Genomic DNA, 19,504 nt, shown 5'->3' with positions numbered 1-19,504 from the left:
CCATATGACACAGTCATAACACTCCTAGGAATTTATCCAAATGAAATTAAATCAGCATATGGAAGGGTTATCTGTACCCCCATATTTATTGCAGCTCAATTCACAATAGCTAAGGTATGGAATCAACCCAGATGTCCATTAATTGATGACTGGATAAAGAAAATGTGACATATATACAGTATGAAATACTACTCAGCCATAACAAAGAATGAAATCCTGTCTTTTGCAACAAAATGGATTCAACTGGAAGCTATTATGCTTAGTGAAATAAGCCAGTCTCAAAAAAAATACGTTTTCTTTGATATGCAGCAGGTAATATAGAATATAAAAAATGTATATAGGGGCTGGCACCATGGCATAGCAGATAATGCCACCACTTGCCGTGCCAGCATCCCATATGGGTGCCAGTTTAAGTCCTGGCTGTTCCACTTCCAATCCAGATCCCTGCTAATGTGCCTGGGTAAGACAGTGGAAGATGGCCCAACTCCTTAGGCCCCTGCACCCACGTGGGAGACATGGAGGGGCTCCTGGCTCCTGACTTTGGATTGGCCCAGCTTCAGCCATTGCAGCCATTTGGGGAGTGAACCAGCGATGGAAGACCTTTCTCTTTGCTTCTGCCTCTCTGTAACTGTGCGTTCCAAATAAACAAACAAATACATCTTAAAAAACAAAATGAATTTTAAAAAATGTATAGGAATGAAATGGATATCTTGTGATATGATTGTTGTTTTAGCCCTTGTTTATACTCCTGCGGAACTGTAGTCTTTCTACTTTTTACTTGTTGACTATTATAGTTAGTGGTGAATTAAGCCTGTGATTATACAGTGGATTAAAATTATGTCTTTGCAATAATTAATGAAATGAAGAGAGTGTTTCCTAAAATCCACAGAATTAGAACACACAGTGCTTACCAGAGAGTTCAAATTGATAGATGGCTTGAGTAGCTTTAACAACATCATCACTGAGAGAGTCCTTAACGATTCTAAACGTCTCCTCCACAGGTCCAGAACGTTGCGGTTTGGGTTGTGGCCGCAACTTCTCTTCTTTGATTTCTGGAACAGGACCTGTAAAGTATTATTCATGTAAATGCCATTAAAACGTTGGCAGTGTAAGGGCACACATAGAATTAATTAACTACCAGGATGGATCTGCTACCGATTACACCTATTTGACTTTTTTTTTTTTTTTTTTTTTTAAAGAAAACAGTTTATTTCAACAAGCCTGCAATCCTGGGAAAAGGCCGAAAGGCTGATCTATGGATCCAAAACGTGCTCTTTCCTTCCAACAAGACAGCAAAGGGGTTTCTAAAGGGAATGGAGCCGGCGCCGCGGCTCAATAGGCTAATCCTCCGCCTTGCGGCACAGGCACACTGGGTTCTAGTCCCAGTCAGGGCGCTGGATTCTTTCCCGGTTGCCCCTCTTCCAGGCCAGCTCTCTGCCTGGCTCCTGGCTCCAGATCAGCACGGCTCCGGCCACTGTTTTTGTTTTTGTTTTGAAAGGCAGAGTTATAGAGAGGCGGCAGAGGTAGAGGTAGAGGTAGAGAGAGAGAGAGGTCTTCTATCTGCTGGCTCACTCCTCAGATGGTTAGAGATGAGGAGATGAGCCGATCTGGAGTCAGGAGCCAGGAGCTTCTTCCAGGACTCCCATGTAGGTTCAGGGGCCCAAGCACTTGGGCCATCCTGCCCTGCCTTCCCAGGTGCATTAGCAAGAAGCTGGATTCGAAACAGAGCAGCCTGGCCCGACACAAGTGCCCATACAGGATGCCAATGCTGCAGGCATCAGCTTTACCCACTACACCACAGAGCTAGACTCAAATAAATCATTTCTCAATAAAGTTACTTAAAAAGTAATGAATTGGGGTTAGCATTGTGGTACAGCAGGTTAAACCACTGCTTGGGACACTAACATCCCATTACAGAGAGCCAGCTTGAGTACTGCTACTCTGCTTCTAATTCAGCTCCCTGTTAATGTGCCTGGGAAGCAGCGGATGACGGCTCAAGTACTTGAGTCCCTGCCACCCACGTGGAAGATCTCGAAGAAGTTCCTAGTTACTGGCTTTGGCCTAGCCTAGTCCTGGCTGTTGAAGCCATTTTGGGAGTAAACCAGCAGATGGAAGATCTACAATTTTGTCTCTCCCTCTCACTGTCACTCTGCCTTTTAAGTAAATAAATAAATGTATATATTTTTAAAAGCCTGTAATTTAATGATAAAAGTTTTCAAAGAAATAACTTCCAGAAAGGCCTCAAAATTTAGCAAAATATTTCAAACATTCAAAAAAAGAGCATAGGAAAAGAAAACTCCACTATTCATTTACTATAGTTAAAATATAACAAATTTATTACACTAAAAAAATGCAGACTCCAAAATTATCTGAATAAAGGAAAAACAAAAAAACAAAAACAAAAACAAAACCCAGGCACTAGAGTTTGGCCTAATGGTTAAGACACTAGTTGGAATACTCTCATCTCATATTAGATTGCCTAGATTTGAGTCCAAGCTTCAGTCCTGACTCCTACTTTCAACTAATGTGTACCCTGAGAGGCAGCATGTGATGGCTCAAGTGATTAGCCCACTGCCACCCATGCGGGAAACCCAAATGGGCTCTTGGCTTTGGCCTGGTCCAGCCCGGGCTGCTGCGGGCAATTGGGGAGTAAAAAGGGATGGAAGATCAATAGATCTCAATCTTTCTCTCTCTCTCTCTCTGCATTCCACTTTTTAAATAAAAATAGTTAATTAGGAGCCAGTGCTGTGGCACTGTGGGTTAAAGCCCTGGCCTGAAACGCCGGCACCCTATATAGACGCCGGTTCTAGTCCCAGCTGCTCCCCTTCCAATCCAGCTCTCTGCTGTGGCCTGGGATAGCAGAAGATGGTCCTTGGACCCCTGCACCTGCGTGGGAGACCCAGAAGAAGCTCCTGGCTCCAGGCTTTGGATCGGCACAACTCTGGCTGTTGCAGCCATCTGGGGAGTAAACCAGCAGATAGATGAAAGACCTCTCTCTCTGTCTCTACCTCTCTCTGTAACTCTTTCAAATCAATCTTAAAAAAAGTTAATAATTAAAAAACAAAATAAGATTATCCTTTAAACAAAAGTCATTGTCATAGGATAAAATTCTATAATTTGGATAAATTTATAAGCTAAAATTTTCAATCTTTGACATAAAATATGGTCTGAAGTCTTACCATGTGATTCCATTTTCTTGATGCCCACATCTGGGTATTCATCTAAGAAGAAATCTGGTAACAAAGGCTGTCCTGAAAAATTGACCCAAAAGAATCAGTTTAATTTAACAGTGATAATACATTAAGATTTTAATAGCTGTTTAATGGGTATAATATCTGTTTTTATTTTGAGATCATTCTGGAGCAATGGAAAGGCCCTCATGAGAACTGTCAAACTACCTAATTGTCATTAAATTAGTGTCCCTATAACTGAGTTAGCCTCCTCTCCTACGACAAATGCCATCTGCAGGATCTAATCAAGAATCACCTGTTACGTGGAGCCTTTACCTGTTCTCCCAGGAGCCTTCAACCATTCTGCCCACATCCCTCTGAAGTGCTCAGGAGGAACCATGTCTTACCGGCCCCGCTGAGAGCAGGCGGCCCCGCAGTAAGAAGGACTTGCTTCCCAGCATCAACAATTTGGGCTTTTTCTCTCTTCCTCTTCCACTCACTCCATCATCATGAAAGCTAACCTGTCCTTTTTTTTTTTTTTTTTTTTTTTTTTTGACAGGCAGAGTGGACAGTGAGAGAGAGACACAGAGAGAAAGGTCTTCCTTTGCCGTTGGTTCACCCTCCCATGGCCGCCGCGGTTGGGGTGCTGCGGCCGGCACACCGCGCTGATCCAATGGCAGGAGCCAAGTACTTCTCCTGGTCTCCCATGGGGTGCAGGGCCCAAGCACCTGGGCCATCCTCCACTGCCTTCCCGGGCCACAGCAGAGAGCTGGCATGGAAGAGGGGCAACCGGGACAGAAGCCGGTGCCCTGACCGGGACTAGAACCCGGTGTGCTGGCGCCGCAAGGCGGAGGATTAGCCTAGTGAGCCGCGGCGCAGGCCTAACCTGTCTTATTCTACTAGGTCTTACTGTCAGCTAGCTGTCGAGGTTAGGGTTCTAACACTACACTAACACCTCCAAGACCTGTGCATGCAAGGAGATGTAAGGGCCCTCAAGCCCTTAGTAAACACAGATGGTAACAGTCTTCCCTCTCTTTCACAACATGAAACAAACATCAGGAGGGCAGGAATGAACTGATCTTTGTTATAATCTAATATCACAGTACCTGGTCATACTAAGTGTTCAATACTTGGTAGGATTTTTAGTTGAAATCAGATTTAAAACTGTACACAATGACACTATGTCTTCAGAACCTAAGACATAATTACACTGTGCCAGGACCCAGAAGACCCAAGACTTGTTCAGGCTCTGCCCCTTCTTAGCCATTTGCTCTTAAGCAAAGGCTTAATCTTTCCAGATCTCTTTTCCACTTGTAAACATTAACTACTAAATAATGTGAGTGTACTATATGCCAGGCACTGTGCCAAACACATCATACACATTAATGCATTTGGTTCTCACAGATACCCTGTGTGGAAGAGATCATTCTCTTAATTTCACCAATAAGGAAACAAGCCCAGAGATAGTAGGTGACATGATCAGAGCCACACAGCTGGATTGCAGTGGCTCCAATCAGAAGCTGGGTTGTCTTCCCCCAATCCCATGTTCTCAATCACTAAACAGTATCACTTCCCGCACAGGATAGCTGGGAAGGTTAAATAGCTAACATTTATAACAGCACTTAATAAAACTGCAATCTGTTGGGGCAAGCACTGTGGCATAGAGGGTTAAGCCACTACCTGCAGCGCCGACATCCTATATGGGTGCCAATTTGAGTCCTGGCTGCTCTGCTTCCAAACCAGCTCCCTCCTAACGAGCCTGGGAAAGCAGCAGAGAATGGCCTAAGTACTTGGGCTCCTGTACCCACGTGGGAGATTCAGAAGAAGCTCCTGGCTCCTAGCTTCTGCCTGTCCCAGCCCGGGCAGTTGCAGCCATTTGGGGAGTGAAGCTGCAGGTGGAAGACCTCTCTCTCTGTGTCTCTCTCTCTCCTGCTCTCTCTCTGTGTCTCTCTCTCCTGCTCTCTCTCTAACTCTGCCTTTCAAACAAATAAAATAAATCTTTTTTTTTTGAATCAGCTGATGTTGGATCAGATTTTTAATTGAATTGTTATGTGCCTTTCTCACCCAGTAAATGAATTCCTATATTTGTTTCCTCTGTTTTTTTTTTTTTGCTTTATTTTTTTTCCTTTTTTTTTAAACTTTTATTTAGTAAATATAAATTTCCAAAGTACAGTTTATGGATTACAATGGCTTTCCCCCTATAACTTCCCTCCCACTAGCACCCCTCCCATCTCCCGTTCCCTCTCCCATTCCATTCACATCAAGATTCATTTTCAATTATCTTTATATACAGAAGATTGATATAGTATATATTAAGTAAAGATTTCATCAGTTTGCACCCACACAGAACATAAATGTAAAATACTGTTTCAGTACTAGTTGTAGCATTAATTCACATTGGACACACATTAAGGACAAAGATCCCACATGAGGAGTAAGTACACAGTGACTCCTGTTGTTGACTTAACAATTTGACACTCTTGTTTATAGCGTCAGTAATTTCCCTAGGCTCTAGTCATGAGTTGCCAAGGCTATGGAAGCCTTTTCTTTTTAAAAAAGGAAATTTATTAGAAAACAAAACTGCAATCTGCTGTTTAATTCCATTAAAACTGAAGAGATAGGTGAGTATAATACAATTATAAAAAATTTAAATAACATAGTTTCTGTCACCTAGACTCTCAGTTTAAAGCAAAATTCTTAACATATAATTTAGCACAAATAACAGATATAAAATGATAATCCCATTTATGGCTATATTATCTATTATTTAGACTATCTTTCATATATAAAGGAAATTCACAACTGGCAGCAGCAGTATCATGCGCAACTTCAGAGAAGAAGTTACTTCTGACGGGGCCTTCTGGAAACTTCTCAAATCACTCCTCTGTTCATGAGACAGACCCTGTCACACACTTTTACCATTTCTCATTAAGCTACTCTAAGATACTACACTTGAAACAAACCACAGTCTTAAAAGTTTTTTATAAAAAAAAATTAATGTATCATTTGTACCATATTCTCAAATGAAATTTTACTCAGTGATTTAAAGACCAACTTACGAAACCAATTTTCATTTTTTCAAGACTCAGAAATGGCCAGAGCTGAAAAAGCCTTCTTTTTTTTTTCTTTTTCTTTTTTTTTTCTTTTTCTTTTTTTTTTTTTTTTGACAGGCAGAGTGGACAGTGAAAGAGAGAGAGAAAGAGAGACAGAGAGAAAGGTCTTCCTTTTGCCGTTGGTTCACCCTCCAATGGCCGCCACGGCTGGCGCGCTGCGGCCAGCGCACCGCGCTGATCCGATGGCAGGAGCCAGGTGCTTCTCCTGGTCTCCCATGAGGTGCAGGGCCCAAGCACTTGGGCCATCCTCCACTGCCTTCCTGGGCCACAGCAGAGAGCTGGCCTGGAAGAGGGGCAACCGGGACAGAATCCGGCGCCCCGACCGGGACTAGAACCCGGTGTGCCGGCGCCGCTAGGTGAAGGATTAGCCTAGTGAGCCACGGCGCCGGCCTGAAAAAGTCTCCTTCTTCTTCTTCTTTTTTTTTTTTTTTTTACTTTTATTTAATGAATATAAATTTCCAAAGTACAACTTTTAGATTATAGCGGCTTTTCCCCCAATAACTTCCCTCCCACCCGCAACCCTCCCCTTTCCTGCTCTCTCTCCCCTTCCATTCACATCAAGATTCATTTTCAATTCTCTTTATATACAGAAGATCAGTTTAGCATATATTAAGTAAAGATTTCAACAGTTTGCTCCCACACAGAAACATAAAGTGAAAAATACTGTTTGAGTACTAGTTATAGCATTAAATCTCAATGTACAGCACACTAAGGACACAGATCCTACATGAGGAGTGAGTGCACAGTGACTCCTGTTGTTGACTTAACAAATGGACACTCTTGTTTATGGCATCAGTAATCACCCTAGGCTCTTATCATGAGCTGCCAAGGCTATGGAAGCCCCCTGAGTTCACCGACTCTGATCATATTTAGACAAGGCCATGGTCAAAGTGGAAGTTCTCTCCTCCCTTCAGAGAAAGGTACCTCCTTCTTTGATGACCTGTTCTTTCCACTGGGATCTCACTCGTGGAGATCTTTCATTTAGGTCCCCCCCCCCCAGAGTGTCTTGGCTTTCCATGCCTGAAATACTCTCATGGGCTTTTCAGCCAGATCTGCATGCCTTAAGGGCTGATTCTGAGGCCAGAGAGCTGTTTAGGACATCTGCCATTCTATGGGTCTGCTGTGTATCTCACTTCCCATGTTGGATCGTTCTCTCCCTTTTTTATTCTATCAGCTAGTATTTGCAGACACTATTCTTGTTTATGTGATCCCTTTGGTTCTTATTCCTATCATTATGATCAATTGTGAACAGAAATTGATCACTGGGACTAGTGAGATGGCATTGGTACATGCCACCTTGATGGGATTGAATTGGAATCCCCTGGTATGTTTCTAACTCTACCGTTTGAGATAAGTCAGCTTGAGCATGTCCCAAATTGCACATCTCTTCCCTCTCTTATTCCCACTCTTATATTTAACAGTGATCATTTTTCAGTTAAGCTGAAAAAGCCTTCTAATCGATAAATCACTTCAAAACCCTGCAACTCACATCTATTTTTCCCTTTGTTTCTTGTTTAAATTGTGCAGTTTGGGTTTTTACCTTCATAGGGGGCAACAGCTATTAAGATAACATATTTATTTTATAATCACACAAACATAGATGAAAAACAGATGTTCACTGTAGAAAATGTGGGAAAACACATTACTATTTAAAAAAAACCTATAAGCATTACCTGGTTTAACTGCATAGATGTCGAAGTTTTTTATTCCTTCTTCTTTCAATATATTTTCATCAATGATAAAGTTGCCAGTAAAACTTTTTGGCTTTCTGAAAATGGAATACGCAGCATCTGCAATGATCTCAACTTTTCTACACTGACTTTCAATACCAGATCCTCCCAGCATATCCATGGCAGCGGTGTGTATGGCTGTGGAGAAAACACACACACATAATAACATACACCTAACTCCAAATTAAACAAGACTACGGAAGTAACAAGCAAGCAGGACCTTCACAATGCATTTTTCAGACGATGAAAAAAAGTTCCAGAGAGTTCAAGGATTTGCCAAATGTTCTACAGGCAGAACTGGGTACAAAACACATGTTCCTTACTCTACACAATGCTTACACCTCATACAGAACTCCTTCCTCAGACTCATGGCAAAGCTAACGAGACTTCTGATTAGAACACTCAAGAACTTGCATGCCGTTCTTGAGAATCAAGAAAATCAGTGGCCGGTGCCGCGGCTCAATAGGCTAATCCTCCGCCTGCAGCGCTGGCACACCGGGTTCTAGTCTGCTCCTCTTCCTGTCCTGCTCTCTGCTATGGCCCAGGAGTGCAGTGGAGGATGCCCCAAGTGCTTGGGCCCTGCATCCGCATGGGAGATCAGGAGAAGCACCTGGCTCTTGGCTTCGGATAAGCGCGCTGCGGCCATTGGAGGGTGAACCAACCACAAAAGGAAGACTGTTCTCTCTGTCTCTCTCACTGTCCACTCTGCTTTTCAAAAAAAAAAAAAATGTAAAAAATAAAATTAAAAGAAAAGAAAATCAGTAAAAATACAACAAAAAGAGCAATGAGCTGAAACTCGGATGAGTGGGATTTTTATACCAACTACACTATGACCTTAGTAAGCCGCTTCAACATCTTTGGGCCTCAGTTTCTTGTCTCTATAATATCATGTGCCCTTTCCTGAGTTTACTGTTTCTCTTCCTCTTGTCCTAGAAGATACTTTGTTTTTCTTGTTCATCACTGGATCCCCAGTGTCTAGAACAATGACAAATAATAAGCAGGTAATAAATACTGATTGTATTTTTGAGGGGTCCTTTTTAAATTCATATAATAACATTTTATAAAAAAAAATTTAGAAAATAAAGAGACGTAAGGAAAGAATTTTAAAATTATAATCTCTCTCTCGGGATGATTATGTTAATATTTACATATAATTTTCACTATTTTAGGTATGTATACCTTTTTAAAAATATATTTATTTTTATTTTTTTGAAAGGACAAGTGAGACAGAGAGAGAGATTGATCTATCATCCACAAGTTCTCTCCTCATATGTTCACAACAGCCAGAACTGGTTGAGCCAGAGGAAGCCAGGAGTCTGAACTCCATCTGGGTCTCCATGCTGGGGGCAGGGGCTCAAGCACTGCTGCCTCCCAATATACATTAGCAGGGAGCTGGATCAGAAGCAGAGTAGGAGCCAATGCTGCGGCACAGTGGGTTAAAGCTCCAACCTGCAGTGCAGCATCCCATATGGACACTGGTTTGAGTCCCAGCTAATCTTTTCTTTTTGTCTTTGCTCTTTGGTATGGCCTGGGAAAGCAGTGGAAGATGGCCCAAGCCCTTGTACCCACGTGGGAGACCTGGAATAAGCTCCTGGCTCCTGGCTTCAGATTGGCCCATCTCCGGCCATTGTGGCCATTTGGAGAGTGAACCAGCAGATGGAAGACCTCTCTCTCTGTCTCTCCCTTTCTCTGTGACTCTGCCTCTCAAGAAAATAAATAAATCCTAAAAATACTGGGGCCAGCACTGCGGTGTAGCAGGTTAAGCATCCACCTACGGTGCTGGTATCCCATATGGGCACCAGTTCAAGTCCCAGCTGCTCCACTTCCAATCCAGTGGTCTGCTATGGCCTGGAAGGCAGTGGAAGATGGCCCAAGTCCTTGGGCCCCTGCACCCACATGGGAGACCTGGAAGAAACTCCTGGCTTCAGAATGGCATAGCTCTAACGATTGTGGCCATCTGGGGAGTGAACCAGCAGATAGAAGACCTCTCTCTCTGCCTCTGCCTATCTGTAACTGCCTTTCAAATAATAAATAAATCCTTACCAACAACAACAAAAAAAAAAATTAAAGACTTCCTTTTATATTAACACACGGATTTACTGCCTTTGATTTTGCCTTCCGGGGGGATTTTGTCTCTTCTGTTTAGCATCTGTCAGCCCCAACCAAACACACACATACACTGTGTGCACTTATTAAGCCAAAAATACCAGTTTATAAAGTTTATTAACCACTAAGGAATCAAAAAACTGTGAGTTAAACTATGCTGTATCATCAACTGTAAGGTGCATATTGACATCAGAGTAGAATGTAAAACATGGGCACCTCAGGATCAAACAGGGTACTAACTGGTGTTTAACCTAGGCAGTGCACAGGCTTCTTGAAACACAGGGAAACTCTGATTTCTAGCCCCAGAGAGAGGCAGGAGGCCAGCTGCCACCTTGCCTCACTGCCCTTGCTCATTAACTGAGTTTTCAGAGCCAGCGCTGTGGTGTAGAGGGCTAAGCCTTCGCCTGTGGCGCCAGAATCCCACATGGGCACTGGTTCATGTCCCAGCTGCTCCTCTTCTGATCCAGCTCTCTGTGGTGGCCTGGGAGGGCAGGGGATGAAGGCCCAAATGTTTGGACCCCTGCACCCCTGTGAGAGACCCTGAAGAGGCTCCTGGCTTCAGATCGTTGAGTCCCTCTGAGGAGTGAACCAGCAGAGGGAAGACTTCTCTCTCTTTCTCTGCCTCTCTGTAACTCTACTTCTCAAATAAATAAATAAAATCTTAAAAACAACAACAACTGTGTTTTTGCCTCTGTTTCTAATGTGGTGACAGAGGACTGCACCTCACAGTCCTCCCTCTCTGCTGCTATCGCTGAATCAGCAGCAGCCTCCCAGACTCCCCACCCAGGCCACATAAAATCCACCTGAAAGTGGACTTTCCTGCTTCTACCACATTTGTCCTGACCAGCCAAGAAACAAGACACAGCAGGCATTTTGAAGAGCAGCTGCCACGCCCCCTTTCCTTCTCCGCCTTCCATTCCGGCAGGAACTACCAAGTGAGTCTTTAAAAAGATAAAATTAGCTGGCGCCACAGCTCAGTAGGCTAATCCTCCACCTTGCGGCGCCGGCACACCAGGTTCTAGTCCTGGTTAGGGCACCGGATTCTGTCCCGGTTGCCCCTCTTCCAGCCCAGCTCTCTGCTGTGGCCCAGGAGTGCAGTGGAGGATGGCCTAAGTACTTGGGCCCTGCACCCCATGGGAGACCAGGAGAAGCACCTGGCTCCTGCCATCGGATCAGCGCGGTGTGCCGGCCGCAGCGCGCCGGCCACGGCGGCCATTGGAGGGTGAACCAATGGCAAAAGGAAGACCTTTCTCTCTGTCTCTCTCTCTCACTGTCCACTCTGCCTGTCAAAAAATAAAATAAAATAAAATAAAATAAAATAAAATAAAATAAAATAAAATAAAATAAAAAGATGAAATTACAATGCTGGAGACAACCTGGTTGGGGGCCTGAGATCCTCATGTTGTGAAACTATTAGAGCCGTCCCCTCTGAACCCTTTCCTAGAGAGGACACATTCAGCACAAAGTGCTAAATTCAGGAGGGGCAATGTCACCAGTGTCAAGGAACACCACGCTGAGAGGACAAGCAGTGCGCCAGGACCCTGCATTGACTATAAACAATATATGTCACACGGCAGTCTTTCCACGAAGGGCGATAAATCTCCTGTTCCTTGAAAGGCAATCATGTTGGGAGATTAGTTCTGGTTCCAGCTGATATAAAGAGTATCGCACTATACAGTCCAGAGAGGGAGGTTGTGTGTGTGTGTTTTGTAAATAAGACCCTCTCAAAAAACAAGAGCCTGGATACCCTCTCAAATCCATTTTCACTGCTTCACCCATGAATAACGCACAGTTGGAGCTTGCTGCCTCCTCTTTACACTGTGTGTATGTGTGTGTGTGTGTTTGACAGGCAGAGTTAGACAGTGAGAGAGAGAGAGAGAGACAGAGACAGGTCTTCCTTTTCTGTTGGTTCACCCCCAAATGGCTACCACGGCCAGCGCACTGCAGCTGGCATGCTGCGCCGATCTGAAGCCAGGAGCCAGGTGCCCAAGCGGGTGCAGGGCCCAAGCACTTGGGCCATCCTCCACTTCCCGGACCACAGCAGAGGGCTGGACTGGAAGAGGAGCAATGGGGACAGAATCCAGCATCCCAACCAGTACTAGAACCCAGGGTGCCAGCGCCGCAGGCAGAGGATTAGCCAAGTGAGCCGCGGCGCTGGCCATGTGTTTAAGATTTATTTATTTTAGGGGCTGGTGCAGTGAGTTAAGCTGCCGCTTGTGACACTGGCATCTCATACAGGTGCCAGTTTGTGTCCCCACTGTTCCACTTCCCATCCAACGCCCTGCTAACGGCCTAGGAAGGTAGTGGAAGATGGCCCAAGTTCTTGGGCCCATGCACCCATGTGGGAGACCTAGAAGAAGCTCCTGGCTCCTGGCTTTGGCCTGGGCCAATCCTGGATATTGCAGCCATTTGGGGAATGAACCAGTGGATGGATGGCATCTGTCTCTATCTCTTTCTGTAACTCTGCCTTTCAAATAAAGTATTTATTTCAAAATATTATTTAAAATTATTTTAATTATTTTCAAATAATTGAGGCTAGGTTATTGCAATAGTTCCATGCTGTATTTCTCTTTACCCCTGAGGACAGAAGTTCCAGAGAGCTCCTTTTGAATAGTTAATTTTGATCAGGTTCCTCCTCTGTTCAAAATGCTGCAACAGCTCCTTACTTCACTCAGGGCAAAAGTCCAAGTCTTGGCAAGTACCCTTGACACCTGATGGCCCAAGTGCTTGGGCCCTGCACCCGCTTGGGCACCTGGCTCCTGGCTTCAGATCGGCTGGCGCGCTGCGGCCGGCACACCACGCTGTTCCGAAGGCAGGAGCCAGGTGCTTCTCCTGGTCTCCCATGGGGTGCAGGGCCCAAGTACTTAGGCCATCCTCCACTGCACTCCCGGGCCATAGCAGAGAGCTGGCCTGGAAGAGGGGCAACCGGGACAGAATCTAGTTCCCGACCGGGACTAGAACCCGGTGTGCCGGCACCGCTAGGTGGAAGATTAGCCTATTGAGCCGCGGCGCCAGCCAAATAAAATCTTAAAAAAAAAAAAAAAAAAAAAAAAAAAGATGAGGGAAAGGACAAAGTGTAAATGGTGGTAGCAAACTCTTGTATTTCCCACAGTAATTGGTAAACTCTTGGGAAGAACTGCATTGTATTCATCCTAATACCCAATGCTGGGGACAGCGCTGTGGCACAGTGGGTAAAGCTGCTGCCTGCAGTGCCTGCGTCCCATATGGGCGCTAGTTCGAGTCTCGGCTGCTCCACTTCCAATCCAGCTCTCTGCTATGGCCTGGGAAAGCAGTAGAAGATGGCCCAAGTTCTTGGGCCCCTGCACCTACACCGGAGACCCAGAATAAACTCCTGGCTCCTGGCTTCTTATCAGCTCAGCTCTGGCCATTGCGGTCATTTTGGGAGTGAACCAGCAAATGGAAGACCTCTCTCTCTCTCTGCCGCTGCCTCTCTGTGTAACTCTGACTTTCAAATATATAAATATCTTAAAAAAAAAAAATAGCCAATGCCTTTGCACCTGGTAATTCAGCAAATCACCTGCTGAATGCACAATAAAGCAATATTGCAGAAAACTGTGCCTGGCATGTGAGTTTCAATGAATGTGTGGAAAATGGAGGACAGAAAGTGACAAGTAACTTACGGGAGGTACAAAAAGGGAAAGTCCGGCATTGTTAATTTGCCACCACAGGGGCTGGCGCTGTGGCATAGCGGGTAAAGCTGTCACCTGCAGTGCCGGCATCCCACATGGGAACTGGTTCGAGTTCTGACTGCTCCACTTCCCATCCAGCTATCTGCCTTGGCCTGGGAAAGCAGTAGAAGATGTCTCAAGTCCTTGGGGCCCTGCACCCATGTGGGAGACCCAGAGGAAGCTCCTGGTTCCTAGCTTTGGATGGGCGCAGTTCCAGCCATTGCAGCCAACTGGGGAGTGAACCAGTGGGTGGAAGGCCTCTCTCTCTGCCTCTCCTTCTCTCTCTGTGTAACTCTTTAAAATAAATAAATAAATCTTTAAAAAAAAAATTTAAAGTTGTTACCACAATTTTCCCTATGTATCTCACCACCTAACTCTATCAATCAACTTTAGTAAGAACAAAGATTGGGGTTGGGGAAGCAGACTAGGAAAGAATGAGAAAGAGAAGCCAAATGAGAAAGGCACGAAAATATGAACTTTTATGCTTTCTGACCCACAAGAAGTGAAGCTTTTTACTACTTGACACAAGTACACATTCAAACACATATATTCCATTCATATATATCTCACCTATGATATTTATACTTGAAACAGAAGTTCATAAAATACTACTAACCCTTACAATGTGCAATGCACTCTAATATTTTCTATTCTATCCCATTAGACATAAAAGAACATAACTCTGGCTGCTACCTACTAAATCAATTTCACAATCCACTAAATTGATTTCATGCCTCCCTAAACTGATTCCATGACTCATCAAGGAGTCTTGACATGTAGTCTGAAAAACAATGGAAAAGCATCTTTTTTACTCTCATTTTTTTTTTTTTTTAAGATTTATAATGGCAGAGTTATGCGGGGGGTGAGAAAGAGGGAGAGGGAGAGTCGGGGTGGGGAGAGAAAATATTCCATCTGCTGTTTCATTTCTCAAATGGCTGCAATGGCCAGGGCTGGTCCAGGCTGAAGTCAGAAGTCAGAGATTCAGCCGGGTCTCCCACATGGGTGCAAAGGCCCAAGGAGTTGGGCCACCTTCTGCTGCTTTCTCTGCACATTAGCAAGGAGCTGGATTGGCCATGAAGCAGTCAGGATTTGAACTGGTGCCCACATGGGATGTCAGCACTGCAGGCAGTGACAACCCATTACACCACAACACAGGCAGCATTTACTCTCATTTTTTCCTCCATTACAAAGAATATTAGTCTTCAGAAAATCTTAAAAGAATTGTGTCTAGACAGGTATTGTGGCACAGCAGTTTCTCTTTTTCCTTTTTAAGATGTATTTATTTTTTTGAAAGTCAGAGTTACAGAAAGAGAAGGAGAGTCAGAGAGAGAGAGAGAGAGAGATCTTCTATCCACTGGTTCACTCCCCATATGGCCACAATTTCCGAGGCTGAGCCAGGATGCAGCCAGGAGCCAGAAACCATGCACTGGGAGCTTGTTCCAGGTCTCTCACATGGGTAGCAGGACCCCAAGCACTTGGGCCACCTTCTGTTGCTTTTCCCAGGCCATTAGCAGGGAGCTGGATCAGAAGTGGAGCAGCCGGGGCCGGCACAGTGGCACACTAGGTTAATCCTCCGCCTGTGGCACCAGCATCCCATATGGGCACCGGGTTCTAGTCCGCTGCTCTTCTTCCAGTCCAGCTCTCTGTTGTGGCCTGGGAAGGCAGTGGAGGATGGCCCAAGTGCTTGGGCCCTGCACCCGCATGGGAGACCAGGAAGAAACACCTGGCTCCTGGTGCTGGATTGGCACAGCCCCAGCCGTTATGGCCATCTGGGGAGTGAACCAACAGAAGGAAGACCTTTCTCTCTGTCTCTTTCTCTCACTGTCTGTAACTCTGCCTGTCAAATAAATGAATAAAGGAATAAATAAACAAATAAATAGATAAATCTTAAAAAAAAAAAAGAAGCAGAGCAGCCAGGACACAAACCGACGAACATATGAAATGCTAGAATTGCAGATGGCAGCTTTACTGGCTATAGCACAATGCTGGCCCTAGCACAGCCATTTAAGCCACCTCTTGGGATGCCTACTTCCCATATCAGGAGTGCCTGGAATTGAATCCAGCCTCTGTTTCCAATCCAGCTTCCTACTAATGCAGGATGGTGTCCCAGGCTCCTGGCTTCCACTTGGCCCTGCTCTAACTATTGTGGGCATTTGGGGAGTGAACCAGTAAATGGAAGCCACTCCCACCTTATACCACCCTCCCACCCCCTCCTTGAAACTTTATTTTTAAAGGTTTATTTATTTTTCTTGAAAGTCAGAGCTAGAGAGAGTCAGAGGGAGAGAGGGAGAGAAGCTGAAAGGGGGGAGGGGGAGGGAGGGAGGGAGGGAGAGAGAAAGGTCTTCCATTGCTGGTTCACTCCCCAAATAGCACTGGGCTGATCTGAAGTGGGAGCCTGGAGCTTCTTCCAGGTCTCCCACACGGGTGCAGGGGCCCAAGGACTTGGGCCGTCTTCTACTGCCTTTCCAAGCCACAGCAGAGAGTTAAATTGGAAGTGGAGCAGCCGGGTCTCGAACTGGCGTCCATATGGGATGCTGGCATTGCAGGCGGCAGCGTTACCCACTATGGCACTGGCCTCGAAACTCTTTCAAACAAATAAATAAATCATGTTTTAAAAATATTTATTTATTTATTTGAGAGGTGAAGTAACAGACAGGGAAAGGGAGAGACAGAAAGAAAGGCCTGGGGCTGGCCCCATGGTACAGTAGGTTAATCCTCAGCCTGCAGCACTGGCCTCCCATATGGGCACCAGTTCTAGTCCTGGCTGCTCCTCGTCCAATCTAGTTCTCTGCTGTGGCTTGGGAAAGCAGTAGAAGATGGCCCAAGTCCTTGAGCCCCTGTACCTGCATGGGAAACTGGGAAGAAGCACCTGGCTCCTGGCTTTGGATTGGCGCAATTCCAGCTGTTGCAGCCATTTGGGGAGTAAACCAATGAAAAGACCTTTCTCTCTCTCTCTCCCTCTCACTGTCTGTAACTTTACCTCTCAAATAAATAAAAATCTTAAAAAAAGAGAGAAAGAGAGAAAGAGAAGTCTTTCATCCATTGGTTCACTCCCTAAATGGCATCAACAGCTGGAGCTGGACCAATCTGAAGCCAGTAGCATTTTCTGGGTCTCTCATGTGGGTGCAGGGACCCAAGTACTTGGGCCAACTTCCACTGTTTTCCCAGGCCATTAGCAGGGATCTTGATCAGAAGTAGAGCAGCCAGGACTTGAACCAGTGCCCATATGGGATGCCCGCAACACTTAACCTTCCACTCCACAGCCCTAGTCCCATAAGTAAATCTTTTAAAACAATCCTGTCTGCTACAGAAACAGAAGGGAAACAGAGTAGCAATAAGACATGGTTCTCATCCCACAGTAGGCCAAGGAAAAAGAAACCTGGTCAAACTGCAGAAAAAAGGAATTTAAACAAATTGATTCCTGGAGTCCTTAGAAGAAAGATGGTGACTGGATAACTGGTTCTAACACCAAATACTCTTTAAACTGTATTAGCCACGTGCCCCAGAGCCCTGAGAGCTCCACAGCTCTTGGTTTCCCCAGCGTCTACACTATAGGCCATGGACCTCCAACACTGTTTGAAACTGAAGGGAATTCTTTCACCCAGTACACAGCAGTTAGAAGGCAAGAATGAAAAGAAACATTTGTTCCTAAGCTAGAACTCTCCATGTGCTTCACACTGGCTGTAATGTGGCAGTTCAGCTCATGAGTAACCCTAAGGTCTGATAACACTTTGTGTAAGTGCTAGATTAAGTGTGCTTTATTTTTTTATGTATTTGAGAGAAAAAGAGCTCCCATCCACTGGTTCAGTCCTCAAATGCCCACAATGGCCAGCTGGGGCTGGAGCTGGGAACACAATCCAGGTTTCCCACATGGTGGCAAAGGCCCAGTCACCTGAGTCATCACCTGCTGTCTCCCAGGGCCTGCACTTGCAGGAAGCTGGAATCAGATACCAGGGTACTCCAGTGTGGGATGCAGGTATCCCAACCAGCAACCCAACCACTAGGCCTAACACCCACTCCTAAATGTGTTTTTTAAGAAATATTTATTTGAGGGGCTGGTGCCAAGGCTCACTTGGTTGGTCCTCCACCTGTGGTGCCAGCATCCCATGTGGGCACTGAGTTCTGGTCCCAGTTGCTCCTCTTCCAGTCCAGCTCTCTGCTGTGGCCCGGGAAGGCAGTGGAGGATGGCCCAAGTGCTTGGGCCCTGCACCCGCATGGGAGACCAGGAGGAAGCACCTGGCTCCTGGCTTTGGATTGGCACAGCGCTGGCCGTGGCGGCCATTTGGGGAGTGAACCAACGGAAGGAAGACCTTTCTCTCTGTCTCTCTCTCTGTCTATAACTCTACCTGTCAAATAAATTTAAAAAGAAAAAAAGAAAGAAATATTTATTTGAAAGACAGAGAGCTACAGGGAAGCAGGGGCAAAGAGAAAAAGAGAGTCTTTCAAAAACTAGTTCACTCTCCAGATGGCCACAACAGCCCAAAGCTGGGACATTCCAAAGCCAAGAGCCAGGGACTTCTTCCCCAGTCTCCCACACAGGTGCAGGGGCCCAAGAACTTGAGCCATCTTCTACTGTTTTCCCAGGCCACAGCAAAGAGCTGGATCAGAAGTGGAGCAGCCAGGACTCGAACCAGTGCCTATATGGGATGCTGACATTGCAGGTAGCGGCTTTACCTGCTACAGCACAGCGCTGGCCCCCTGTGTTTTTAAAAGCTAGTATCTGGGGGCTGGTGCTGTGGCATAGTAGGTTAAACCTCCGCCTGCAGCACCGGCATCCCATATGGGCTCTGGTTCCTGTCCCAGCTATTCCTCTTCCAATCCAACTCTCTGCTAATGGCCTGGGAAAGAAGCGGAGGATGGCCCAAGTGTTTGGGCTCATGCACCCACATGGGACCCAAAAGAAGCTGTTGGCTCCTGTCTTTGGAACAGCCCAGCTCTGGCTATTGTAGCCATTTGGGGAGTAAACCAGCAGATAAAAAGACTTCTGTCTCTCCCTCTCTCTGTTTGTAATTCTGCCTCTCACATAAATAAAGCTTAAAAAAAATAAAGCTAACATCTGGAATCGGCACTTAGCCCAGCAATTAAAATGCCCATGTCCCACAGTGGAGTGCCAGGGTTCAATATCTGGCTCTGGCTCCCAGTTCTGGCTTCCTACTAATCCTGAGCCTGAGTGGCAGCAGTGATGGCTCAAGTAATTGGATTGTGCCCACATGAGACTGGATTGAGTTCCCAGCTCCTGGCTCTGTCCCTGGCCCAATTCTGGCTATTACAGGCATTTGGGTAGTAAGTTAGTAGACAGGAGTACTCTCTCCCTGCCTCTCAAAAACAACCTTTTTTTTTAAGGGAAAAAAAGCTAATTTCTGGGGTCAGTGCTGTGGCATAGCTGGTAAAGCCACCACCTGCAGTACCAGCATCCCATAAGGTCACTGGTTCGAATCCCGGCTACTCCACTATCAATCTCAAATCAATAAATTAAAAAAAAAAACTTTTTGAATTTTGAAAAATTGTTATAAAAGCCTTGAGAGGGGTCAGCAAGTGGTACAGCAGGTTTAACCACTGCTTGCAATGCTGGCATCCCATATGAGTGATGGTTCTAGTCCCAGCTGCTCCACTTCTGATCCAGCTTCTTGCTAATGCACCTGGGAATGCAGCAGAAGATAGTTCAAATGCTTGGGCCCCTGCCACACACAGAACCT

The 19,504-nt window shown here is 45.5% G+C and overlaps 1 protein-coding gene across 1 annotated transcript in view; it reads right to left on the bottom strand.

Moving 5' to 3' along the window:
• Positions 1-19,504, bottom strand: part of HSDL2 (hydroxysteroid dehydrogenase like 2) — an 82,892-nt gene that overhangs the window by 21,270 nt on the left and 42,118 nt on the right. Inside the window, exons 7-9 of the mRNA XM_008249545.4 lie at positions 7,957-8,151; positions 3,180-3,251; positions 912-1,064 (exon numbers count right to left, since the gene is read on the bottom strand). Of these exons, the coding sequence (XP_008247767.1) occupies positions 912-1,064; positions 3,180-3,251; positions 7,957-8,151 (420 nt within the window). The remainder of the gene's footprint in view (positions 1-911; positions 1,065-3,179; positions 3,252-7,956; positions 8,152-19,504) is intronic.

The sequence above is a fragment of the Oryctolagus cuniculus genome, chromosome 1 (assembly GCF_964237555.1).
Source record: "Oryctolagus cuniculus chromosome 1, mOryCun1.1, whole genome shotgun sequence".
NCBI classification, from domain to species: domain Eukaryota; kingdom Metazoa; phylum Chordata; class Mammalia; order Lagomorpha; family Leporidae; genus Oryctolagus; species Oryctolagus cuniculus.
Note: the sequence above shows the minus strand (reverse complement) of the source record. Positions and strands in the feature narration are given on the sequence as shown.